The sequence below is a fragment of the Odontomachus brunneus genome, unplaced genomic scaffold, assembly GCF_010583005.1.
Source record: "Odontomachus brunneus isolate Ranch 3 - 2012 unplaced genomic scaffold, Obru_v1 Obru_scaffold_058, whole genome shotgun sequence".
In the NCBI taxonomy this organism is placed as follows: Eukaryota; Metazoa; Arthropoda; class Insecta; order Hymenoptera; family Formicidae; genus Odontomachus; species Odontomachus brunneus.
Genome location: NW_022639508.1, coordinates 806,546 through 826,156, shown reverse-complemented (window position 1 = coordinate 826,156; position 19,611 = coordinate 806,546). Strand labels below are relative to the sequence as shown.

The window sequence follows — 19,611 nt, the reverse complement described above, 5'->3', positions numbered from 1 at the left end:
CTGCAAATATACCTACATGTTTTGACAGCCAATAAGAAAATTTATTTCCTAGGAACTTCAATGGATGACATTTTTATTTCTAGAGAACAGATCTTTCTATTGGATACTGAACATTGTGCACAGCACATCGAGAGCAGTATGAATCTGCCTTTAGCAGTTTAAAGAGCTTCAATATTCTGCTTCTGCGCTTTACATCATTCTCAAAGATCAAGACCAAAACGCGGTGTTCCAGGTTTATGGTATGTACAAGTATACCTTTTCAAACACGAAGTTCTACGACCAAGCATTATCAACAACAACAACTTTTCAAACATGCGATCGTATAATTTGCCTTGACAATATTATATTTTGACTTTTATAAAATGCGAATGTTTTTCCATATCATTTGTATATGTAAGCAAGGAAAGAATAAATTGTTCATTACTTGCATTATATGCTCTCAATTTATGTAAAACTATGTATTCAAGAAAAAAAACAGATACTATATTTTCTCTATGTAAAAATATGTGATAAATAAGGTCATCTTTTGCAATATCTTTATTGCAATAATATGTGTTTAAGATGTTAGATTTGTATCAAATGTTGTGTCTATGCAAGATTTTTCAAGTTTAATTATATTTATGATGCATATATTTACATTTAGATATATCATATTTTCTTTTTATATCATTTAATTTTAAGAAATCTTAATAAAATAAACTTACTGAACTGATAAGCTAAAATTGTTCTTAAACTATTAAAAATAACTGAACGTTCTGGAATATTATATTTTTATTGCATATATGTGTGACTTTATTAGATTTTTATTAGTTTTCAGGATTAAGGTTTGTGGCGAGGATTTTTCTGTAAAGCAGAATAAATATGTTCTTAACTATTTTTTACATGATAGCCACATTCATGAAAGCACGGGCAACATCACTTTTAAAGAAATATTTCAATACAATTTTTGAAGGAGAGAATGAATCTTCTATTTTACTCTATTCTAAGTTGCCTAAGTATATATCCTCAATAACTGAAGGTAAATATTACATATATATATATATATATATATATATATATATATTTATTTATTTATTTATTTATTTATTTATTCATATGCAATAGATTTTGATTGATTTTATCAAATTGTACAAATTGCTGATAATATTTTACTTAACAATATAGACTATGATTAGTTAAACTAATATTATAGTCCAACATAGAAAGTTTTATATAGTTTTATATGTACAGATGTAATAGAAAACCTGTATAATTTTTTATGTAATTCAAGATGTACCAAAGGAAGGGATGCAAAATATATCCAATGATAATATTCTAACTCCTTTAAAGTATAAAAAATATTTTACTAAAGCACCTAAATTTGAGAAATTACTGTTTCAAGAAGGAGATATAAAATTATATTCTGTATGTCCTCAGGTATGTTATAATATAATTTAAATATCATGTCATATATATCTATGAATGTAGGATGTTATTTCTAACAATGATTGGCTAATTAAAACATGACTAATATTTTATAAGCAACAAATTGGCATATCAAGCTGGCTGGCCTATTCCTGTGAGAAGTTATTGTTTCCCTTTTATGAATGTAATAACCGTCAAATTTTAAGTGCATCTGATAACATTCACGTTCTCGTCGAAGCTGCTTTTGGAACACGCGGAGTTCAGGCCTCAACAATTGCTGCAAAAGTATAATGCTAAAATTTTTATTTATTAATCATACAATGATTAATATATCTTTTTATATATCATACAATTATATAAGCAACATGACTATTATTTTCTGAATAATCCTATTTACCATGGCACATTATTTCATAGCTTGAAGATTATGGTCTAATTATGGCATGGACAGCAAATCCAGATAGTATTGATTTTATTTTAAAGACAGATATTGATCATATTACAAACTTTATGATCGCGATCGTGGGTGAACAATATTATATGAATAATAGAGTATCCTTCACATGTATACAATGTATGAATTGTTATTGCATTCAAAAATATTATATTATTATTAATATATAAATATATTTTTCAACAAACTTTATCTTTTTGTTTCATTTTTTTAGCTGTAGCAGTATCAGGGAAACCATGTACTTATGACATAGAAGACTTGAATTCATCATCAACTGCGAGTGAGTTCTGTTAATTTACTTCTATCATAATCAGGATTAAACAGAACTTACTATCCTTTACTAGATTTTATAACATACAGACTTTATAACAGACTTTATAACTGCTAATATATCATATCTTTTATGTGCAGATGCAATAAGTACAACACAGATAGATTTGGATACTTATGTTGAAAAACTAATTGCATTAAGTACAGCAGCTGAAGAAGCTGATAGGAAACAAAAATCTCAGAAAATTGTTGGCTACAGTGTACATCCACAAAATCAAGAGACAGACGCCAAAATATCATCACCGAATATTCCCGTAGAACCTGTACAAAAATCCATACATTTTAATGATATTGAAAATGGTAAGTCAACTTTACATGTAATGCAAGATGCTTTCAATTATAAAAAAAGAAATATGAAAGTATATTTTTATTTTTTTTTATTATGTACAGGTACTGAAACATTACAAACATCTCATTTAAGATCGTTTACTGATATAAAAAAGCATGATTTAGAATCTACAGTAACCCCAGTTAATATAAGTACTACATCAAAAGAAGCATGTACTGCCAGTAATGTGACAAAAAAATCTGGTGATTCGGCAATATTTCAGTCATATGACGCTGTAAAGAAAAAAGACAATATATTATTAAGTACCAATAAAGAAATTAAAGATACGCACCAAAGCAAATCTACTATAGAAACAAGGAATATCAAAACTCCTTTTACGTAAGTAATGTATCTGTACTTTAATCTTCATGTTTTTAGAATAAGAAAGAAGCAATAATTATGAATCATTCTTATTTAATACCGCAGATTGAAAAAAGATGAGAAATGTGGTGGAATGCTTAAACCACCAAATGTAGTCATTTATGCAGATAGTCCAGATGCAATCAACAATGTAAAGACTGTGTTAGAAAAAGCATTAGATACAGATAGGTATACTACTTTTATTTATAAATTTAAAAGGAATCGTGTAATATATGAGGCATTGTTGAACAATCTCCTTTTGTTAAATTTTTCTCCTACAAATTATTAACTATGACTGATCGATTTCTGGTTTTTCAGATATATTATCTATGCATTGTCGAGAGAAACTGCTTGCTCCAACGTTTGGGTAGATCAGGTTGCTTTAGTTGTTATTTGCGGAAATGTCGATTCAGAGATCAAAACTCAGCTTGTTGAATATGTTATACATGGAGGTAAACTTCTGGCATTGTGTTCTGACATGCTTCATACTTTGCTGCCATCGTTCAAAACTGCAGAGGTGCGTGAAAGTGAACTTGTTCATTTTTCCTATGGTAAATGGAAGCGTGTGCGTATGATGCATCATATATTTTGTTATCACGCATCCCCCGTACGAGCTCGTTTCTCACAAGATCAAGAAGATATAAGGTATTATTTTTTTAGATCTTAATAAAAATAATGGTTTTATTATAAGACGAATATATATATATATATATATATATATATATATATATATATATATATATATATATATATATAAACGAACAGAAATAAATATAAGTAACTAAGACACCACTTTACAGAACACCTGGACTGAATACTCCATCATCGACCAGTGTTAAAGATAAAAAAGGAAATTTATATTCGTTTAATGTAAAAGTATTAGGCACAGAGGAAACGTGGCACAATCCAAGTATACTACTCGCAACTTTGGCGAGCAGCGGTGGTAAAGTGGTGTTTTCTCAAATTCATTTGGAAGTGGATCCAACGCAATACGAATATGAGGAGGATAAATTCAAAGCGCTCAAGGAAAATAACGTTGCTCGTTTGGAAATAATCAGTGATTTGCTAAGTACACATCTAGAAATGGAAACAAAAAATCATGTGGCTGAAACAGCTGCAATATACACTCCGGCATATTTCTTAGGAAGATATGAGGTATGTAGATATAATTATTATTATGCACTCTAACAATAAATGACTACTATGTAATAATTATTCGAAGGCTGTTATTTATCATAAACGTTAAAAAATATTGTTATATTTGTAGGAGAAGATAGAAGTACTTAAAAAACTGAAATCTAAAATGCAACCATATGATTTATTGAAAATGTCGCAATTAAGCATACAGTTTTGCTCAAAGTTCAATGAATTGCAAAGAATTGCTCCATCAGCTTCATGCCTTCCTATTTTGATACATGGTTGCCCAGATAATTTTTCTACTACAAAATACTTTGAGGTAAACTTTCGTTTTCTACAGATATCCGAAACAGCGGTAATTACGTAAATTTAAAGACATGTATGTAAATTTTATATAGTAAGTTATGATAGAATAATATCATGTATAGTATTTAGAGTATAATTTTATAAAAATTGAACTTTAGATGCTCGATACGAAGAAACTGGGTCGCTTAGTGATTTATGCAGATGTCTTAACATCGTCTATGCATGTAACTGACTGTACTTTGCTGGAACATGGGCTGGCAGTTATTCCACGACAGCAAACTAAAGGCCTAGGTAAAAATATTTTTTTTTTTTTTTTTTATTTTCTACTATATACACGCGCGCATATACACACGCACAAGAAACTTATAAGAACTATTACTTTTAGGTCGAGGTCGAAATATGTGGCTTAGTCCAATTGGTTGCGCCATGTTTACGTTACAAATGCATTTTGAACTGAATTCAGTCATAGGAAGTCGTATCTCAATACTTCAGCATTATATTGCTGTGGCGATCGTACATGCTGTAAGATCAAAATCAGGATACGAGGTATTCTACTCTCTTATCGCTACTGTAATATATGATCTCTATAAAAAAATATCTAAGACTTCTGTATATACTATCTTTATGAAATTGATAATGATTAACTATCTATATTATAAGTAATAACTATTGATACAGTTGGATATATTTATTCGTTTATTTTAGGATATTAATATCAGACTAAAATGGCCTAATGATATATATATCGGTAATTCGACAAAGATCGGCGGCCTGTTAGTAAAAACAAAGATAGATGATAGAAATTGTATTTGCGATATCGGTATGTAACGATAAAGAGTACAAATTTGCCAAGTAATTTGATTTGTTTTTAAATATAATATATTTCAGGTTCTGGTATAAATCTCTTTAACAGTAAGCCAACATTGTGCATTAATACTGCAATTGAAGACTATAATCAGAAGTATGGTACAAATTTGCAAATGTTTTCGTACGAAGAATTCATAGCACAAGTATTTAATTGCATTGAATACTTGATAGATAGAATTATACATCAAGAAGATATAAAGTTCTTCTACGAACTTTATTATAAATATTGGTTACATGAGTGAGCAATCATATTTTAAAAAATTTAATCTTACTATTCCTATGACATATTTATACTTAAATAACGTACATTTCAGGAATTCCAATGTAACAGTGGTAAAACGAAACGGAGAATCTGAGAATGTTGTGATTAAGGGTATCGATGATTTCGGATATCTATTGGTAGAAGATGGTAAAGGTAACAAATTTTCTCTTCATCCGGATGGAAATACGTTCGATCTTCTCAAGGGACTAATAATACCGAAATAGAGTCCACAGTGACATTTGTGATCTGTTATTAACATCGTGTTATCATCAATATTAATTATATCATACTTATTAATCGTTGTTGAAAATGATTCTTTATCAGTGCTGGATAAAATATATTCACGAGAGTATTTTCTAAATATTGTTTTAAATTTACTAATTAAATTTATATCTGCTGACATGTGCATATATATATTTTTTTATTAAATATAATTTATATTAGTGTATTTTTTATTCAAATTCAAATTTTTCAAATATGCATGTGTTTAAATATTCTGATTAAGTTTATATTTACTTGTTAACGTACATATATATTTAAATATAATTTACCCTAACAGCACAGATGTCCAGGGGACATCCTGAGAAAGTCCTGAGAACATTTGTTCATTCTCAGGATGTTCTTAGGACGTCCTCAGGAGATCTTATGCTGTTTGGGTATATATTTATGTATATTCTTAATAAATAAAGACAATAATATATATTTTTATAATATATATATATATATATTTTTTTTATCAATATTTTCACGAATATATTTTATCAAGCACTATGGTCTACATGTAATAGATACTTAAGGTTCAAAGTCTTAAGATCTGATAACAAATTAAAGATACATGTAATCTGTTTTGTATATAAACAGGCAAAAAATTATTACAACATTATATATGTACAAACATAATTTCTCATGTTGTTAATTTACATTATTAAAATAATTATTACCTACTGGGTATAAAAAATCGATTATTTTTTATGTGAAAATCTCATTTTATATTTACATTTTAATTTATACATGTTAAATTTTTTTTTATATGTATACTTAATATATTGAAAGTAAATAGTGTCTGTTCAGTGGTTAAGAAGTAACACATTACTTGTAACACTATTATTATTACACATTATTTATTTCCGTAAAAATAATTTTTGTTCTTTACTGATAACTAATGCTATTACTTTTATTGAATAAATGCAATGTATATAATTGTTACTTTTATCATTACTCGTGCACGTAAATAGAATATATGTATATGAAATATGTAGTAAGCAAATCTTAAAAACTTGGTAAAAAAGATAACGGAAATTATAACGGAATAATAACAATAACATGTTAGTTTGCAAAAATAACTCTCTCTCTCTTTCCAACCTATTGTTTATTTAAATTTTTTCTAAAGTCCGTAACAGATTGGATTGAAAATTGCAATCGGATCAATCAGTTAATCTAAATTTTAGTTCTACTTTATTTGATTGGTCCGATTGCATCCTCGATCCATAGTCTGATACGAGCATAAAGGTGCGTTCGGAGAGCTTGCTATTAGCGCTATTCAGCGCTACCGTGTTATTCTAAATTCGAAAAGTGCAAACAACACGAATAAACCTCTCATTAGATTACTGCTGACAAACGTGACATATCACTCGCGTAGTATTTATGCACTGCTCCAAATAAAATATAAGTGACAGTTACAAAGGAAGAAAATGATCAAAATAACACAGGATATTAATTTTGAAAATTATACACTTATTTTACCGTCGATTGCAGTTGGAAATGTCGGACAATTATCCGTCGATTTGTTAATCTCGAACCTTAACCTTCAAAGAATTGGTCAAGTGTTTAGCACAGCTTTTGTACCCATCGTCGGTGCGAATGCTTATGAAGAGCATTCAAAGCAGCCTATTACGGCGATTGACATTTACGCAGGAATCAAAGAACGTCTTATCGTCATACAAATTCGCTCACCGTATGTGAATTCTTTAACACAATTTTTCACCGAACTGAAACAATTCATCATTCAGAAAAAAATAGCTAAAGTAATGTATTAATTATTATTTTAAAAGTGATTCCATATAATTAATTCTTTTCACAAAATTTATATTATTTATTTTCTAGGTAATAATTCTAGCTAGCAGCTACGATTATGAAAAAAGAGAAATTGTCCTACAACATCTTAAATTAAGATATATTGCTTCTCCTGATATACATTCAAAAAATGGCAAATTGTTTCATACTCTCAAATGGATAGAGCATAAACCAAAGGATATACCTGGTACAAGTAGAAAGGAAAACTTACATATACCAGGAGGTGGATTTGCTAGAAGTATTTTTGACTATCTTTCCAATGCCAACATTCCTTGTGCTGTTTTGTTCAAATTTTGTTCTGAGGGAGATAACATCACAGATGCAATAGCTTTAATATACTATTTAAATCAATGGATACAAGTATTGGAATCAAATAGTGATAACAGTAATAATGACACTACCCATTTAAAATATCCACCATCATGGAAACATTTATTTGGAAAGCCACTTCAACATGATATATATTAAATGTGTTGTATGTATCATATTTTATCAATCTTTTTTATTAACATTTTTACTATGTAAAAATAATATAGTCTCTAATATAGTCTTTGGTATAATATATGAAACAGAATATAAATTTACAATAGTTTTATTCATACAAAAGTTTTAACTGTGATACACTTGCATGCATATGGAAAAGTTTAGCAATTATAAATGTAGATATTTAAATATAGATGATTTTCATATAGCTTGTCAAGTGCTTTATACAACAAAAATATATAGTTGAGTATACAAATTATATATTTTTTAAATAAAAAACTTGTTTTTATGGAGAAATGTTTTTCTTATTGCCATAAATTTAAATTTACTAGTAACAAAATACTTTCTCACGACAAAAGTTTATACTTTGCAGAAAATGCCATATAAGATACAAGGGCAACCAAGAAAGCAGCTAAGAGTTCAGAGTTTACCCAAGGCCCAAGATATACTCCTGGATTATTAAGAACAACAACCACTAATGGTTTAACGCTGTCAGGATCTTCTCCATTCCTTATGGCTTTACGAACAGCAGCATATTTCTCTTCATCATATAATTTTATGTTATAATCACCAGATCTTGCTTTCTTGATATCTTCTGTCCAGGATACCTACAAGAATACACACAAAAATGAACAAAATATACAAATTTATTAAATATGTTATTCTAATTGTAATTATAATCAAATATTCTATGCAGTATTGTTACCTGATATTTATTGTCAGCACTCAGTCTAACTGCCGGTAACGCTTTGCCTTCAACTTCTGCATACAGACTAATTCCCTTCACTCCATTGCTGCACTTTAACACAAATTGTGTAGTGAAAGCAACGTTTGTAAGAACCGTTGCATCTTCCGTTACATATGCCGAAGCTACAACTTCAGGCCTTTGACAGGTCTCTGCGAAACTTATAGAAATCACACTAGCTAATGCGTACACGAAAATAATTTTATTCATCTTGTAAGTTATGTCTTTCGAGCAACTCTATTGTAACTGTCCGTAACTGTTTAGACTCGAAAGTGCACCACAACCTCCAACGTACTCACTCTAAAGTTCCAACCGGTCAATTGACTCCATGTAGCGAGCCACGTCAATAAGATTGGCGTACCTCGTGTTTTCGTCGTGTATCATGGAAGTTTTGTTGTTGGCCTGGTTTACATCGTGCATTGATAGCATACTAAGGTTGCTTTCCAACAAGAGACACAAGTCGACACAAACATCATTCTATCTTTGTTCCACATTTAGGGTGCTTTCCAGTTGCGTACACTGTGTTACACAAAACCAGTTTATTGGTTGCATATTATCTTACAAGATATTTTAGATAATATGTAACCAATAAACTGATTTTGTGTACGTGTGTGTCAAGTGTGTTAAGCAATTAGAAAGCACCCAAAGTGTGCAATAAGATTTAAGACTTTTACTTGTCAGTCGGGGTGTTGTTGCGCTCTATAATATTGGAACCGAGAAATGGATGCACGCGCAACAAAAAAGTGACAAAATAAGAAAAAACTATAGCCCCTCTATTCTCGCTCTCTTTCTAGATGTTGGCTTCACTCTATTAGACGACAGACATAAAGCATTCGGAGTCCATGTATACTATAAGTGCATTCAGGGAGCTCGCTATTGGCTTGGTTTACATCGTACATAGGCGTACTAAATAGTAACTTTCTATTAGATAATCTTAATATCGACGATATATATAAACAACGGTATATTAAACTGGTATAATACTTATCAACAAAACTTATTGTATTGATAAAATGCGTCGCTGTTGATATGCATTGTCGATATAGATTATTAAGATTATTTAATAGAAAGTTACTATTTAGTACGCGTATCAAGTATATGATGTAAACCAGACCATTAGCGCTATTCAGCGCTACCATGTCATTGGCATTTGTTCAGTAGAACAAGTGATCAGTAAGCGCTCAGTGAGCTCTTGCATCTGATTGGAGTATAGTTGGAGATCTAAAAGAATATGCCAAATCATATACAAGAGCTCCCTGAGCGCTTACTGATCACTTGTTCTACTGAACGCGGCCATTCTATCCTTGTTATTTGTCTAAGGAGCGATAAAGATAGAAGAACGCAGTAGCGTTGGTACGTGCTCCGCGAACGCGCCCTATGTCCATGGGTAACATATAAACAAATGCGTTTATGTACTATCACGTGTATGAAAAAAAATTAATAAGGATAAACGGATAATTTCCCTCATTGCTAAGAAGATGAAGCAATTATCAGAAGAAAGAACAAAATTAGTATTTGAGAAGCTAACTAAATAGTAAGCGATTTCGTTGAATTAGGTTAAATTAGGTTAGGTCAATTCAAAATTTATCAAGTATTAAATTACTTTACATACTAATTGATTATACATTAAGATGATAAGCCGGACAGATATTTAATAATGTAATAAATTTTTATTATTACAGCATTGGAAGTAATGTGAAAAATTTAATAGATCGACCAGATGGCATATACTGCTTTCGAGAGAAAAAGGATAGAGTCTATTATGTTTCAGAGAAGATTTTGTTATTTGCAAATACTGTAGGATCTGAACATCTATTAAGTCTAGGCACCTGCTTTGGCAAATTCACAAAATCAGGAAAGTTTCAACTTCATGTTACAGCTTTACATTATTTAGCACCTTATGCTCAAGTAAGTCTTCAGTTCTAAATATATTCAATTAATATTTTCATTACATCTACAAGATACATATTAAATTCTCATAACAAACTGGCATCATATATTTTTAATATATTTTGTTTGTATATCATATAAAATATATATTCAAATATATATATATTTAAGATGTCACATAATCTACAGTACTAGTTTTTAAATCTAGCAAAATATATAGTAAATATATGTTACTGTAAATCGCTTATTTTAGCATAAAATTTGGCTGAAACCTTCAGCAGAGCAACAATTCTTATATGGCCACCATGTTATGAAATCAGGTCTTGCTCGTATAACAGAAGGTACTTCTCAGTATCAGAGTGTTGTTGTATTTTCCATGAATAATTTGCCATTGGTAAGTAATATTTAAGTTTAAACTTTTACTCTGATATCAGATATTTTTAATATAATCTGTAATTAAATATCTTATCTCAGCTTTTCTGTATATTTTTTACATTAAATTTTTCAGGGATTTGGTGTAGCTGCAAAAGGTACAGTTAATTGCAAACATGCAGATCCTATGGCGACAGTTTGCTTCCATCAAGCAGACATTGGAGAATATATTCGTTCCGAAGATACATTGCTATAATGAAAATTTGTTTTAACTTTAAAGAATATGCATATAGATATCAAATTGTTGTACAATAAACTTAATTTTTTGTAAGTTTAATATAAGTTTATATTTGCGAATTATGATCTTACAATTGAATATATTGTTATAGTTCCTGTGGTTTGTCCCGCCTATTGCAAAACTAATTTTAAAAAATGTCAGTAGACTCTGCCTGCAAAAACACTTTTCATCAGCTTAACGTAACTTCCTGTTCTCTCCCCGTTATAACGTGCGTAATCTTCGCGTATTCATTGACGATCTAAACGTCTCGTTGATTTAAATGAAGCTTATATCACATGATGCGTTTTCTCCTGTATGTAGAGCGGTTATCAATTTTTAGGAATAAATAGCAAGTTCCTAGTAAATTTACTAACCAGAGAGCTACTTCATTTACGTGCGAACACGAAAAAATATGCCGTGTGTCACAGGCTTAAGGTTTACTTACATACCTCGAAAGAAAATCAATTTACGTGAAAGTCTTGATTGCGTGACGGAATATATATGCTATAATACTTGTTGATCGTTCGCACACAGTATTACAGTAGAATAATTTAGGTGAGTTAAATTTAATAGATATTCCTTATATTATATATACACAATATATCAAGTTTCTCTTAAAATAAGAAAGATAAGATATTGCTCACGATAAAGTTAATCGGGATTATATTATTGCGTTATCGAAATATGAATATCAAGGTAACAGCTGTTATCTTTGTGACTTCTACATTTTTGTAACTTCGTGTACACAATATGAATCATGTGCTCAGTCATCTAATGATTGCATACTTCATTTACTGACATATTTTTTTTATTGCACGAAACTCGCGTATATATATTGAGTATTTGTGTTGTATTTAAACTTATAAAAATTAATTTCTATTGTTTTAACGAGTGTGTTAAACATAATATTTGCGTTAAATTATTATTATTTACGAGCGACAATCATACACGAATTTTGTTTTTTCCACTTTTTATATAAATATTACTCTTACTCCATCTATTTAATTGCTGTCAGGTCTGTTGACCTGTTGCTTTGAGAATTTAATTTAAATATATTCAAAGGGAAAGAGAAAACTATTAAAGGATTTATCTTATTTGCTCATTAGAATATATTTATGTGAAGTGCATTAGTGATGTCACATTATCCATATGAATATGTAAGATGTTTAGGTATGTCTGACAGTAGAAATAAGCCTAGTAGAATATGCAATATGTTGCAGAATAAAGATTCAAGATCTCGAATAAAATTGAACTTTATATATATACATATATAAGTATTTTTTATTCAGTTTAGTGAATAAGATATTATTATTATCTATAAATCATAAAAACCTACAAGAAATTTTTTCTATAATTTTAATACAAACAGAAAATTAATTCAGTGTGCATACTTTGCCTTATACACATGTCTTATGATATATTCTGTATATTAGTATTAGTATTAGTATTAGTATTTATATTAGTATTAGTATTATTTATTTAATGTATGGCTGAGTACACCTAGCGTTAAGTGACCCTACGCCATTGCTCAATCGATAAAAGAGAATTCAGAATACGGGCCTTGGTCTGTCTTTTCAGCTGCATGCTGAATTGATACAATAAGTTAAAGTGAGACAAGTATATCTTTTCTCACTCTAATAGCTCTTGTACATAGAACGCGGTAACATTTGTCGCGTGACAGAAGTATTTACCTATAATTAGTTATTACATACTTATGTCATATATCATATATATATAGCATAGTTTATCAATATTTTCAATATATGTAGTAAAACGTATGAAATATTTTCAGATATGGAGCAAACAGAATCACCTCAAACACAGTCTCAATCTCAGTCTTTACATGGTTTTATTCCTCTTCTGAGTTTAACTGAAGCACTTGGTGCGCTTCTTGTAATTTTAGTAGTTGTGTGGACAACTTATTTTAGGGGTGGTTTCTCCTGGAGATCTGATCCAGCACTTGAATTTAATTGGCATCCTTTATTAATGACTATTGCCCTTGTATTTCTGTATGCTAATGGTATAGTAAATTTAACAATCAATGTTTCTTTTTGTTCTTATATTTGTGTATGTAATTTATAAGTTTGTCCTTCTTTCATAGCAATGCTCATCTATAGGACACAACGCAATCTTCGCAAGAGACGACTAAAACTATTTCATGCAGGACAAATGTTTCTTATCATATTTTTGACAATATTTGCTTTAATAGCAGTTTTTGACAGTCATAATCTAGCTTCTTCTCCTATGCCAAATATGTACTCACTGCACAGCTGGGTAGGATTAACAACCGTGATATTATTCTGCTGCCAGGTAAGAATTTATTTGTATTATATAATGATTCTGAAAAAAATGCTAATTTCTCATATTTATAGTGGGTTGCTGGGTTTGTCACGTTCCTCTTTCCTGGGTTACATGTTTCATTGCGAGCTTCTTATATGCCAATTCACGTGTACTTCGGCGTTGCAGGCTTTATCGGTGCGATTGCATCGTGTTTAATGGGACTCAATGAAAAGGCAATTTTCGCTTTGCAGTGAGTAACAATTCGTAAATATAACGAGCTAACAGATATGGAAGTATATTTACTTAATGCTCTTGGAATATTTCAGAAATGAATATTCAGCTTTTAGTGGAGAAGGAGTATTGATAAATATTATAGGATTACTATTCATATCATTTGGAGGCTTATCAGTATATTTAGTAACGCAGTCGCGTTATAAACGTTTACCAATGCCTGAAGATGAAGTTTTATTATCTGGAACTATATAGTGTGTTGAGCTCAGTTTGGGGGGATTGCATATTGAAGATTGAAACTTCACGCTTATTAAATGTGATTGTAACTTGCTTCTCAGTACAACATCTTCAGCTTGAAATCTCAATTCCAATGGAAAGTACTTAAAAGTTTCAAGTATTGCATATTTCATGTGTAATATCATTTGTGTAATGTGTAATTTCATGTGAAATAAGGCTGATATGAAGGCTGATTAATAGAATTTTCAAATTTTGTTACCACAAAACGAACAAGTAAACAATTTTTTTTTTAATAATTAATGATAATAAGGATTTTAAGAAATATATAATCATATATATTATACTGTATAAATATTTTATTTGACAGATGAAATATGTATATTTTATGTTTACAACAAGAAAAAGTCATTTTTCCAGACTTTTGGTGCTATATGTTAAAATATCTTGTATAAATTAATTTCTTACGTAAATATATGTTTATATACATGTGTACATTTGAACTACCTATATTTTTTAAATAATTTAATGAATAAAAATGTAATATATGTGTGTAATACAACAATATAATAATTGCAAGCAAATCATATTTATGTAGGTTTCTTGTTGTTTCTCCGGATAAGCAAATAATCGACAATTATAATATATTAACGTTCATATATTGTTTACTTTTGCGAGTTGTGTGTGTACATATTATATTTATTTAAAAATTCGTGCATTATGTTAACTTAAGCCAATGGCACACGATGCTTGTTTCGTACTAGTCTACTTGCTGGATGGAAATACTCTTGGGCCCATATTCTGAATCCTCTTTTATTTGTAAAAGTGCCTCTAAAAGAAGCTTAGGAGCCACCTGATTGGCTGAGAAGCTACATTTAAGTCACTTTTATCGATAAAAGACTTCAGACTTTAATATATGGCTGAGTACACCTAGCGTTAAGTGACCCTACGCCATTGCTCAATCGATAAAAGAGAATTCAGAATACGGGCCTTGGTCTGCTTTTCAGCTGCATGCTGAATTGATACAATAAGTTAAAGTGAGACAAGTATATCTTTTCTCACTCTAATAGCTCTTGTACATAGAACGCGGTAACATTTGTCGCGTGACAGAAGTCGTGTGACAGTCAATCAATATGCTACTTTCCGTAATAACCTTCTAACTCTTATGGAAAAACAACATATTGATTGGCTGTCGCGCGGATTTCCGCCGCGCGGCAAGCATTACCGCGTCCTGTGTGCAGGAACCATTATTGTACCAGTTCAGCAGTGCAGCTGAAAAGAAAAGACCAATAAGATCCGACTAAATACTGGCTATTGTGCGCAGTGCTGCCCCCCACTGCTGAGATAGACGAACTAATTGCGACGTCTGTATTGTGCTGCTCTACCTACATCAAACTACACCATCTCTACTGCACGGTTTACACTAGATACAATTTCGCGTCAGCTGCGTTTCAAAACACGTCAAGAAAGAACGTTTGAACCATCTTGGTACATTTTCTAGCTAGTTCACGATCACGTGAAGGAGCGACGAGATTATACGCGTCGCTATAGCATCAACTGCATATATGTCGAGCGATCTCGATCATTGTGGACCATATATTTGGTAGATCACGATGGAACACACCCATCTCGCGCGTATGCAATCATAAATCGTTATCGCCGATACGTATGGATACGTAAATTTTGTTTCAAGCGATTGACTCATTTTGCGTAGTGTCAAAACAGTTTGTATGCAGTTATCAGCTGTGCGGTCGTTATCAGTGGCTCGACAAACTTGACAGGTCGGCAACGACATAAAATCTCAGCTGAGCTGAGAGGATTTCTCGTCTTTTCAAAAGGAATTTGTTGCGACGCGCGCTCGGCAGTATAGTAAGCCACAATAAATCAATCAATGGTTAACCAAATCCCTGTGCCTCAGGCGAAATATGAATTACTAACTGATATACGACAGTGAGTATGTTGATTATTTGTAAGAAAAATTGTTACCTGTTTGTACGTCGAAACATACGAGTGTGCTGCCTGTGTGCATAAATGTGCGTGTGCTTCTGGGATATCGTATCGACGTTTCGTGCACACGCGAGAAAGAGAGACAGGAAATTTAGTATCGATTTCTCGTATTACAGCAAGTGCACATACGTCATCGCATTGGCTTTTGAATTTCCTCTCGTCACGAAAGGTCATTACAATCAATCAAACATCGCTTATCAGCGATTTGCATAGACGCAATTCCATCGATCGATATCTTGTGCACACGTACACTTGATCACATTGCTCAGGGTTTAAACGTTCGAATGGCCGAATTTTTAAGCCTTGATAGTTGATAACAAAAAATTGAATGTTTCTTCAGACCGCGCTGGCGAACGCAAGTTCTTTGCCTTATTTTGACATTCCTGATCGTCGGAGTTCTCTTCGTTACACGCGCTTGGTTCGGTATACTCGTACTACGGGCTCCGAAGGCTGATAGATTCGTCGAAGATCAGATCGACAATGCCAAGATTACTGCGTGGCTACGTCGGGCTCGGATGTACGCCGAGTCGACGAAGGAGAATCAGAATGCGGACAGGAACACAAGTGTCAACACATCGGAGCAATACCACCGCAATTCAACCAGGTGAGGAGACTTGTCTTTAAGTGTGCGATTTTATATTTTTCAGACAGAGCACAAACTACTGAAAGATGTCCAAAAGATATTCAAAAGAAATAGAATATCTTTAAGGCATCTTTTAATAGGTCGTGCTGTCTAGGCTTACACTTGTTGGTATGCTTTGTACTGAAATTAATACTGTTAATTTCGACTATCTGGATACTCAGATATTTAGTTAATTTCAGTTATTATCTAGTTATTATTAATTTTTAATTTTTCTCATGATAACCGAACAAATAAATGCATTACTGCCTTATAATTTATTGAAAAAATTAGAGATATTCTACATATTTTTTTTAATACAAATAATATCACGATATATAGATCATTTTATATTATATCACAATATATCAACTCAACAGTTTCATGCTTACTTGAACCAAAAGAAGACAGTTTTGTTATGCATCTATATATGTCTATATTATTATGTATCTTCTGCACATATAAGCAATTAGGGGCTAAAGTTAATTTAATATAATAATTTAATATTTCTAGTTTGATTTTTTAACAATAACAAATAATGAGCAAATGCATAGTGTGCTCGTAATTTAATATTTATTGTCTTGTTACTCAAGTAATATCCACGAGTATATGTACCCGGATATAGAAAGACAGCACTAACTGTGTTCTCCCAGATAGCACAGAGAATTGAAAAAGAATTCTGTTGTTTAAATTCTGAAAAATTCTTTTTGCATCTGAAAATGAACTCAGAATTAGTGACATACGACTGAATTCTTTTTGAATTCTTTGTGCTATTTGGGCTCTCTACTCTATGTTCAGTCAGATCATCGTATGCTACTATACAATACCGGGGGACCTGAACACGTCGGGGGAGCTCAGTCCGTCGTACATTGACCCTCATATTTGTACGCATATTATCGTGGGTTTTGCGAGCGTGGTGAACAGCACACTGGATATAGGAGACAACGAGTGGGTGTACAAGCGAATGGTCGATTTGAAAAATCGCGAACCTAAATTGAAGGTCATGGTCAGCGCCGGCGGAAACAATGAGCTCCATGATGGCTTTCCCGAGATGGTGAAGAATCACGCGAATAGGAAGAAGTATGACTGTTCCGCTATTTTTCAACACTGCCCATATATAAAAATTAAAGTTGTCCAAGTGACACTAAGAGAGATTTTTCTGCTTTCAGATTTATACAGTCAGTATTAAATGTAACCAAAACCTTCCAATTGGATGGCTTTGATGTCGACTGGGAATTCCCAGCGTGGTTAGGAGCTGACGATCGTGAGAAGATACACTTCATGCAACTATTGCAGGAATTACGAAAAGAATTCGATCGCAGCGGACAAAAATTAATTCTAACGATAGCGGTGGCAGCACCACAAGCGATTATAGACCAAAGTTACTTTGTTCCCGAGATCGCAGAGTATGTATTAGAAGTAGAAATTACTAGTTGTAAAATGCTTCGAACGATTGTCATGAATTGTTGGTTCTTTCAGACACGTCGACTTTATAAACCTGATGTCATATGATTATCATTTCTATGTTTGGTATTTCCCAGTGACGGATTTGAATGCTCCTTTATTCCCCCGTTGCACAGAAACGGGCTATTTGTCCACTTTAAACGTGAATTTCTCTGCTCAATACTGGATAGCGAAGGGAATGCCACGGGAGAAGATCGTCGTTGGTATACCAAATTATGGTCACTCTTATAAGTTGGATAATCCATTGAATCATGATCTACAAGCTCCAGCTAATGGATTCGGGGAGCTTGGCATAAAGGGCTTCGTGTCTTATCCTATAGTCTGTCAATTTTTGAAATCTGGAGCTGTGAAAGTCTTTAATCAAGAAAGTCGTGTGCCATATGCGTTTAAAGATAAAGAATGGATATCTTATGATGATAAGCAAAGTATTTATTACAAAGTAACGTATTATATTTTACTAGTACAATAATCAATGTATATATTAATCAAATTTGTAAGATTTATGTTTATCATATGTTAACATTAAAATATTTGCATTTCAGAGCATGTGGATTCACGCTAATGGCTTTAAGGGAGCTATGATTTTATCTTTAAATGTTGACGATTGGAATGGTACTTGTGTCACAAACGAAACGTTCCCATTGACACGTACAGTCTCGAAGACATTTCAGGAGTTGGACAAGCAACAAGTGTCGATAGGATTGTAATTTCTTAAGTACACGCAATGCCGTTGGAGGATTCCCACCTAGTTACAATCAAGAGCTTAAAGCGTTTTGCATTGAAACAATGCATTCCACTGCATTCCTACTAAATATACTAATCGATGATATATTTATGCTCCACCTGAGTTGCTCAAAGATTTTCTTGTACAAATCAGTTGCTAAGGTATTCCAAGCACATAGTATTATATGCTGTAGAGCATAGCACTTGTACCTGGTTATGTCGAATCACAAAGATATTTATATTATATATATATACATATACATATACGCGCGTCGAATTCTATATTATGCGTAAGTGTACGCATATCCTGTTTCCTATGTTATCGTTTTCATATATTTCGTGTATATATATATATATATACACACACACACACACACATATATATATAATATATATATATATATTTCATATATATATATATATATAATAATGTTTGAAATAATACCATGAATTAGAGAATATCAAAAGCAGCCGTTATAAATTACAACTGATTTAAATTTAAAACGTGCCATATAACATAAGATTATAATCATGTATAACAAGACCTATCATCTGTTTCTGAATAAAGGGTTTCAAATTCGTGAATGGTCTACGCATGTTTGTTTTACTTAGTATTTAGTTTCGTTTAAGTTGCATAGAATTGTAAAATATAATATAAAGATATATAAAAATGTCTAATTATTTCGTACAAAATTTAAAATCAAAAGTCAATTTTCACTTATGCTTCATAACAAAAGACGCATATACTTTATTATATGGATCTAC

The 19,611-nt window shown here is 31.5% G+C and overlaps 6 protein-coding genes across 12 annotated transcripts; 5 read left to right on the top strand and 1 right to left on the bottom strand.

Moving 5' to 3' along the window:
* Positions 1-121: 121 nt before the first annotated feature.
* On the top strand, positions 122-6,348 carry LOC116845792 (biotin--protein ligase). Of its 4 annotated transcripts, none has more exons than XM_032818895.1 (17): positions 122-239; positions 811-1,018; positions 1,271-1,416; positions 1,522-1,689; positions 1,822-1,978; positions 2,073-2,138; positions 2,270-2,488; positions 2,579-2,855; positions 2,943-3,065; positions 3,195-3,521; positions 3,677-4,031; positions 4,144-4,332; positions 4,478-4,610; positions 4,705-4,865; positions 5,025-5,139; positions 5,208-5,424; positions 5,501-5,672. In XM_032818895.1, exons 2-17 carry the CDS (start codon positions 862-864, stop codon positions 5,670-5,672), a joined length of 2,982 nt encoding a protein of 993 aa, XP_032674786.1. In that variant the 5' UTR covers positions 122-239; positions 811-861. The 4 variants fall into 4 exon arrangements, with proteins under 4 accessions (XP_032674786.1, XP_032674789.1, XP_032674787.1 ...); XM_032818896.1 differs by lacking the exon at positions 122-239 and adding an exon at positions 248-393; XM_032818898.1 differs by lacking the exon at positions 1,522-1,689.
* A 689-nt stretch (positions 6,349-7,037) lies between these two features.
* On the top strand, positions 7,038-8,659 carry LOC116845799 (proteasome assembly chaperone 2). Its single transcript, XM_032818911.1, has 3 exons — positions 7,038-7,472; positions 7,552-7,996; positions 8,378-8,659. The coding sequence occupies exons 1-2, from the start codon at positions 7,140-7,142 to the stop codon at positions 7,987-7,989; spliced, it is 771 nt and encodes a 256-aa protein (XP_032674802.1). The 5' UTR covers positions 7,038-7,139; the 3' UTR covers positions 7,990-7,996; positions 8,378-8,659.
* Positions 8,098-9,148, bottom strand: LOC116845801 (translocon-associated protein subunit delta). Its single transcript, XM_032818913.1, has 2 exons — positions 8,711-9,148; positions 8,098-8,612 (listed from the first exon to the last, which is right to left on the bottom strand). The coding sequence occupies exons 1-2, from the start codon at positions 8,957-8,959 to the stop codon at positions 8,352-8,354; spliced, it is 510 nt and encodes a 169-aa protein (XP_032674804.1). The 5' UTR covers positions 8,960-9,148; the 3' UTR covers positions 8,098-8,351.
* Positions 9,149-10,068: 920 nt separating this feature from the next.
* LOC116845800 (60S ribosome subunit biogenesis protein NIP7 homolog) lies at positions 10,069-11,348 on the top strand. The gene is made up of 4 exons (XM_032818912.1): positions 10,069-10,283; positions 10,432-10,657; positions 10,893-11,033; positions 11,148-11,348. Exons 1-4 carry the CDS (start codon positions 10,228-10,230, stop codon positions 11,265-11,267), a joined length of 543 nt encoding a protein of 180 aa, XP_032674803.1. The 5' UTR covers positions 10,069-10,227; the 3' UTR covers positions 11,268-11,348.
* A 336-nt stretch (positions 11,349-11,684) lies between these two features.
* LOC116845797 (cytochrome b561-like) lies at positions 11,685-14,528 on the top strand. 3 transcript variants are annotated; one of them, XM_032818909.1, is made up of 5 exons: positions 11,685-11,843; positions 13,081-13,308; positions 13,390-13,598; positions 13,661-13,818; positions 13,895-14,528. In XM_032818909.1, the coding sequence occupies exons 2-5, from the start codon at positions 13,083-13,085 to the stop codon at positions 14,052-14,054; spliced, it is 753 nt and encodes a 250-aa protein (XP_032674800.1). In that variant the 5' UTR covers positions 11,685-11,843; positions 13,081-13,082; the 3' UTR covers positions 14,055-14,528. The 3 variants fall into 3 exon arrangements, with proteins under 3 accessions (XP_032674800.1, XP_032674799.1, XP_032674801.1); XM_032818908.1 differs by lacking the exon at positions 11,685-11,843 and adding an exon at positions 11,885-12,458; XM_032818910.1 differs by lacking the exon at positions 11,685-11,843 and adding an exon at positions 12,651-12,971.
* Positions 14,529-15,450: 922 nt separating this feature from the next.
* On the top strand, positions 15,451-19,438 carry LOC116845796 (chitinase-3-like protein 2). 2 transcript variants are annotated; one of them, XM_032818907.1, is made up of 6 exons: positions 15,451-15,983; positions 16,381-16,644; positions 17,458-17,739; positions 17,829-18,065; positions 18,139-18,548; positions 18,666-18,840. In XM_032818907.1, the coding sequence occupies exons 1-6, from the start codon at positions 15,925-15,927 to the stop codon at positions 18,683-18,685; spliced, it is 1,272 nt and encodes a 423-aa protein (XP_032674798.1). In that variant the 5' UTR covers positions 15,451-15,924; the 3' UTR covers positions 18,686-18,840. The 2 variants fall into 2 exon arrangements, with proteins under 2 accessions (XP_032674798.1, XP_032674797.1); XM_032818906.1 differs by having other exon boundaries at positions 15,456-15,983; positions 18,139-18,562; positions 18,666-19,438.
* The last annotated feature ends 173 nt before the right edge of the window (positions 19,439-19,611 follow it).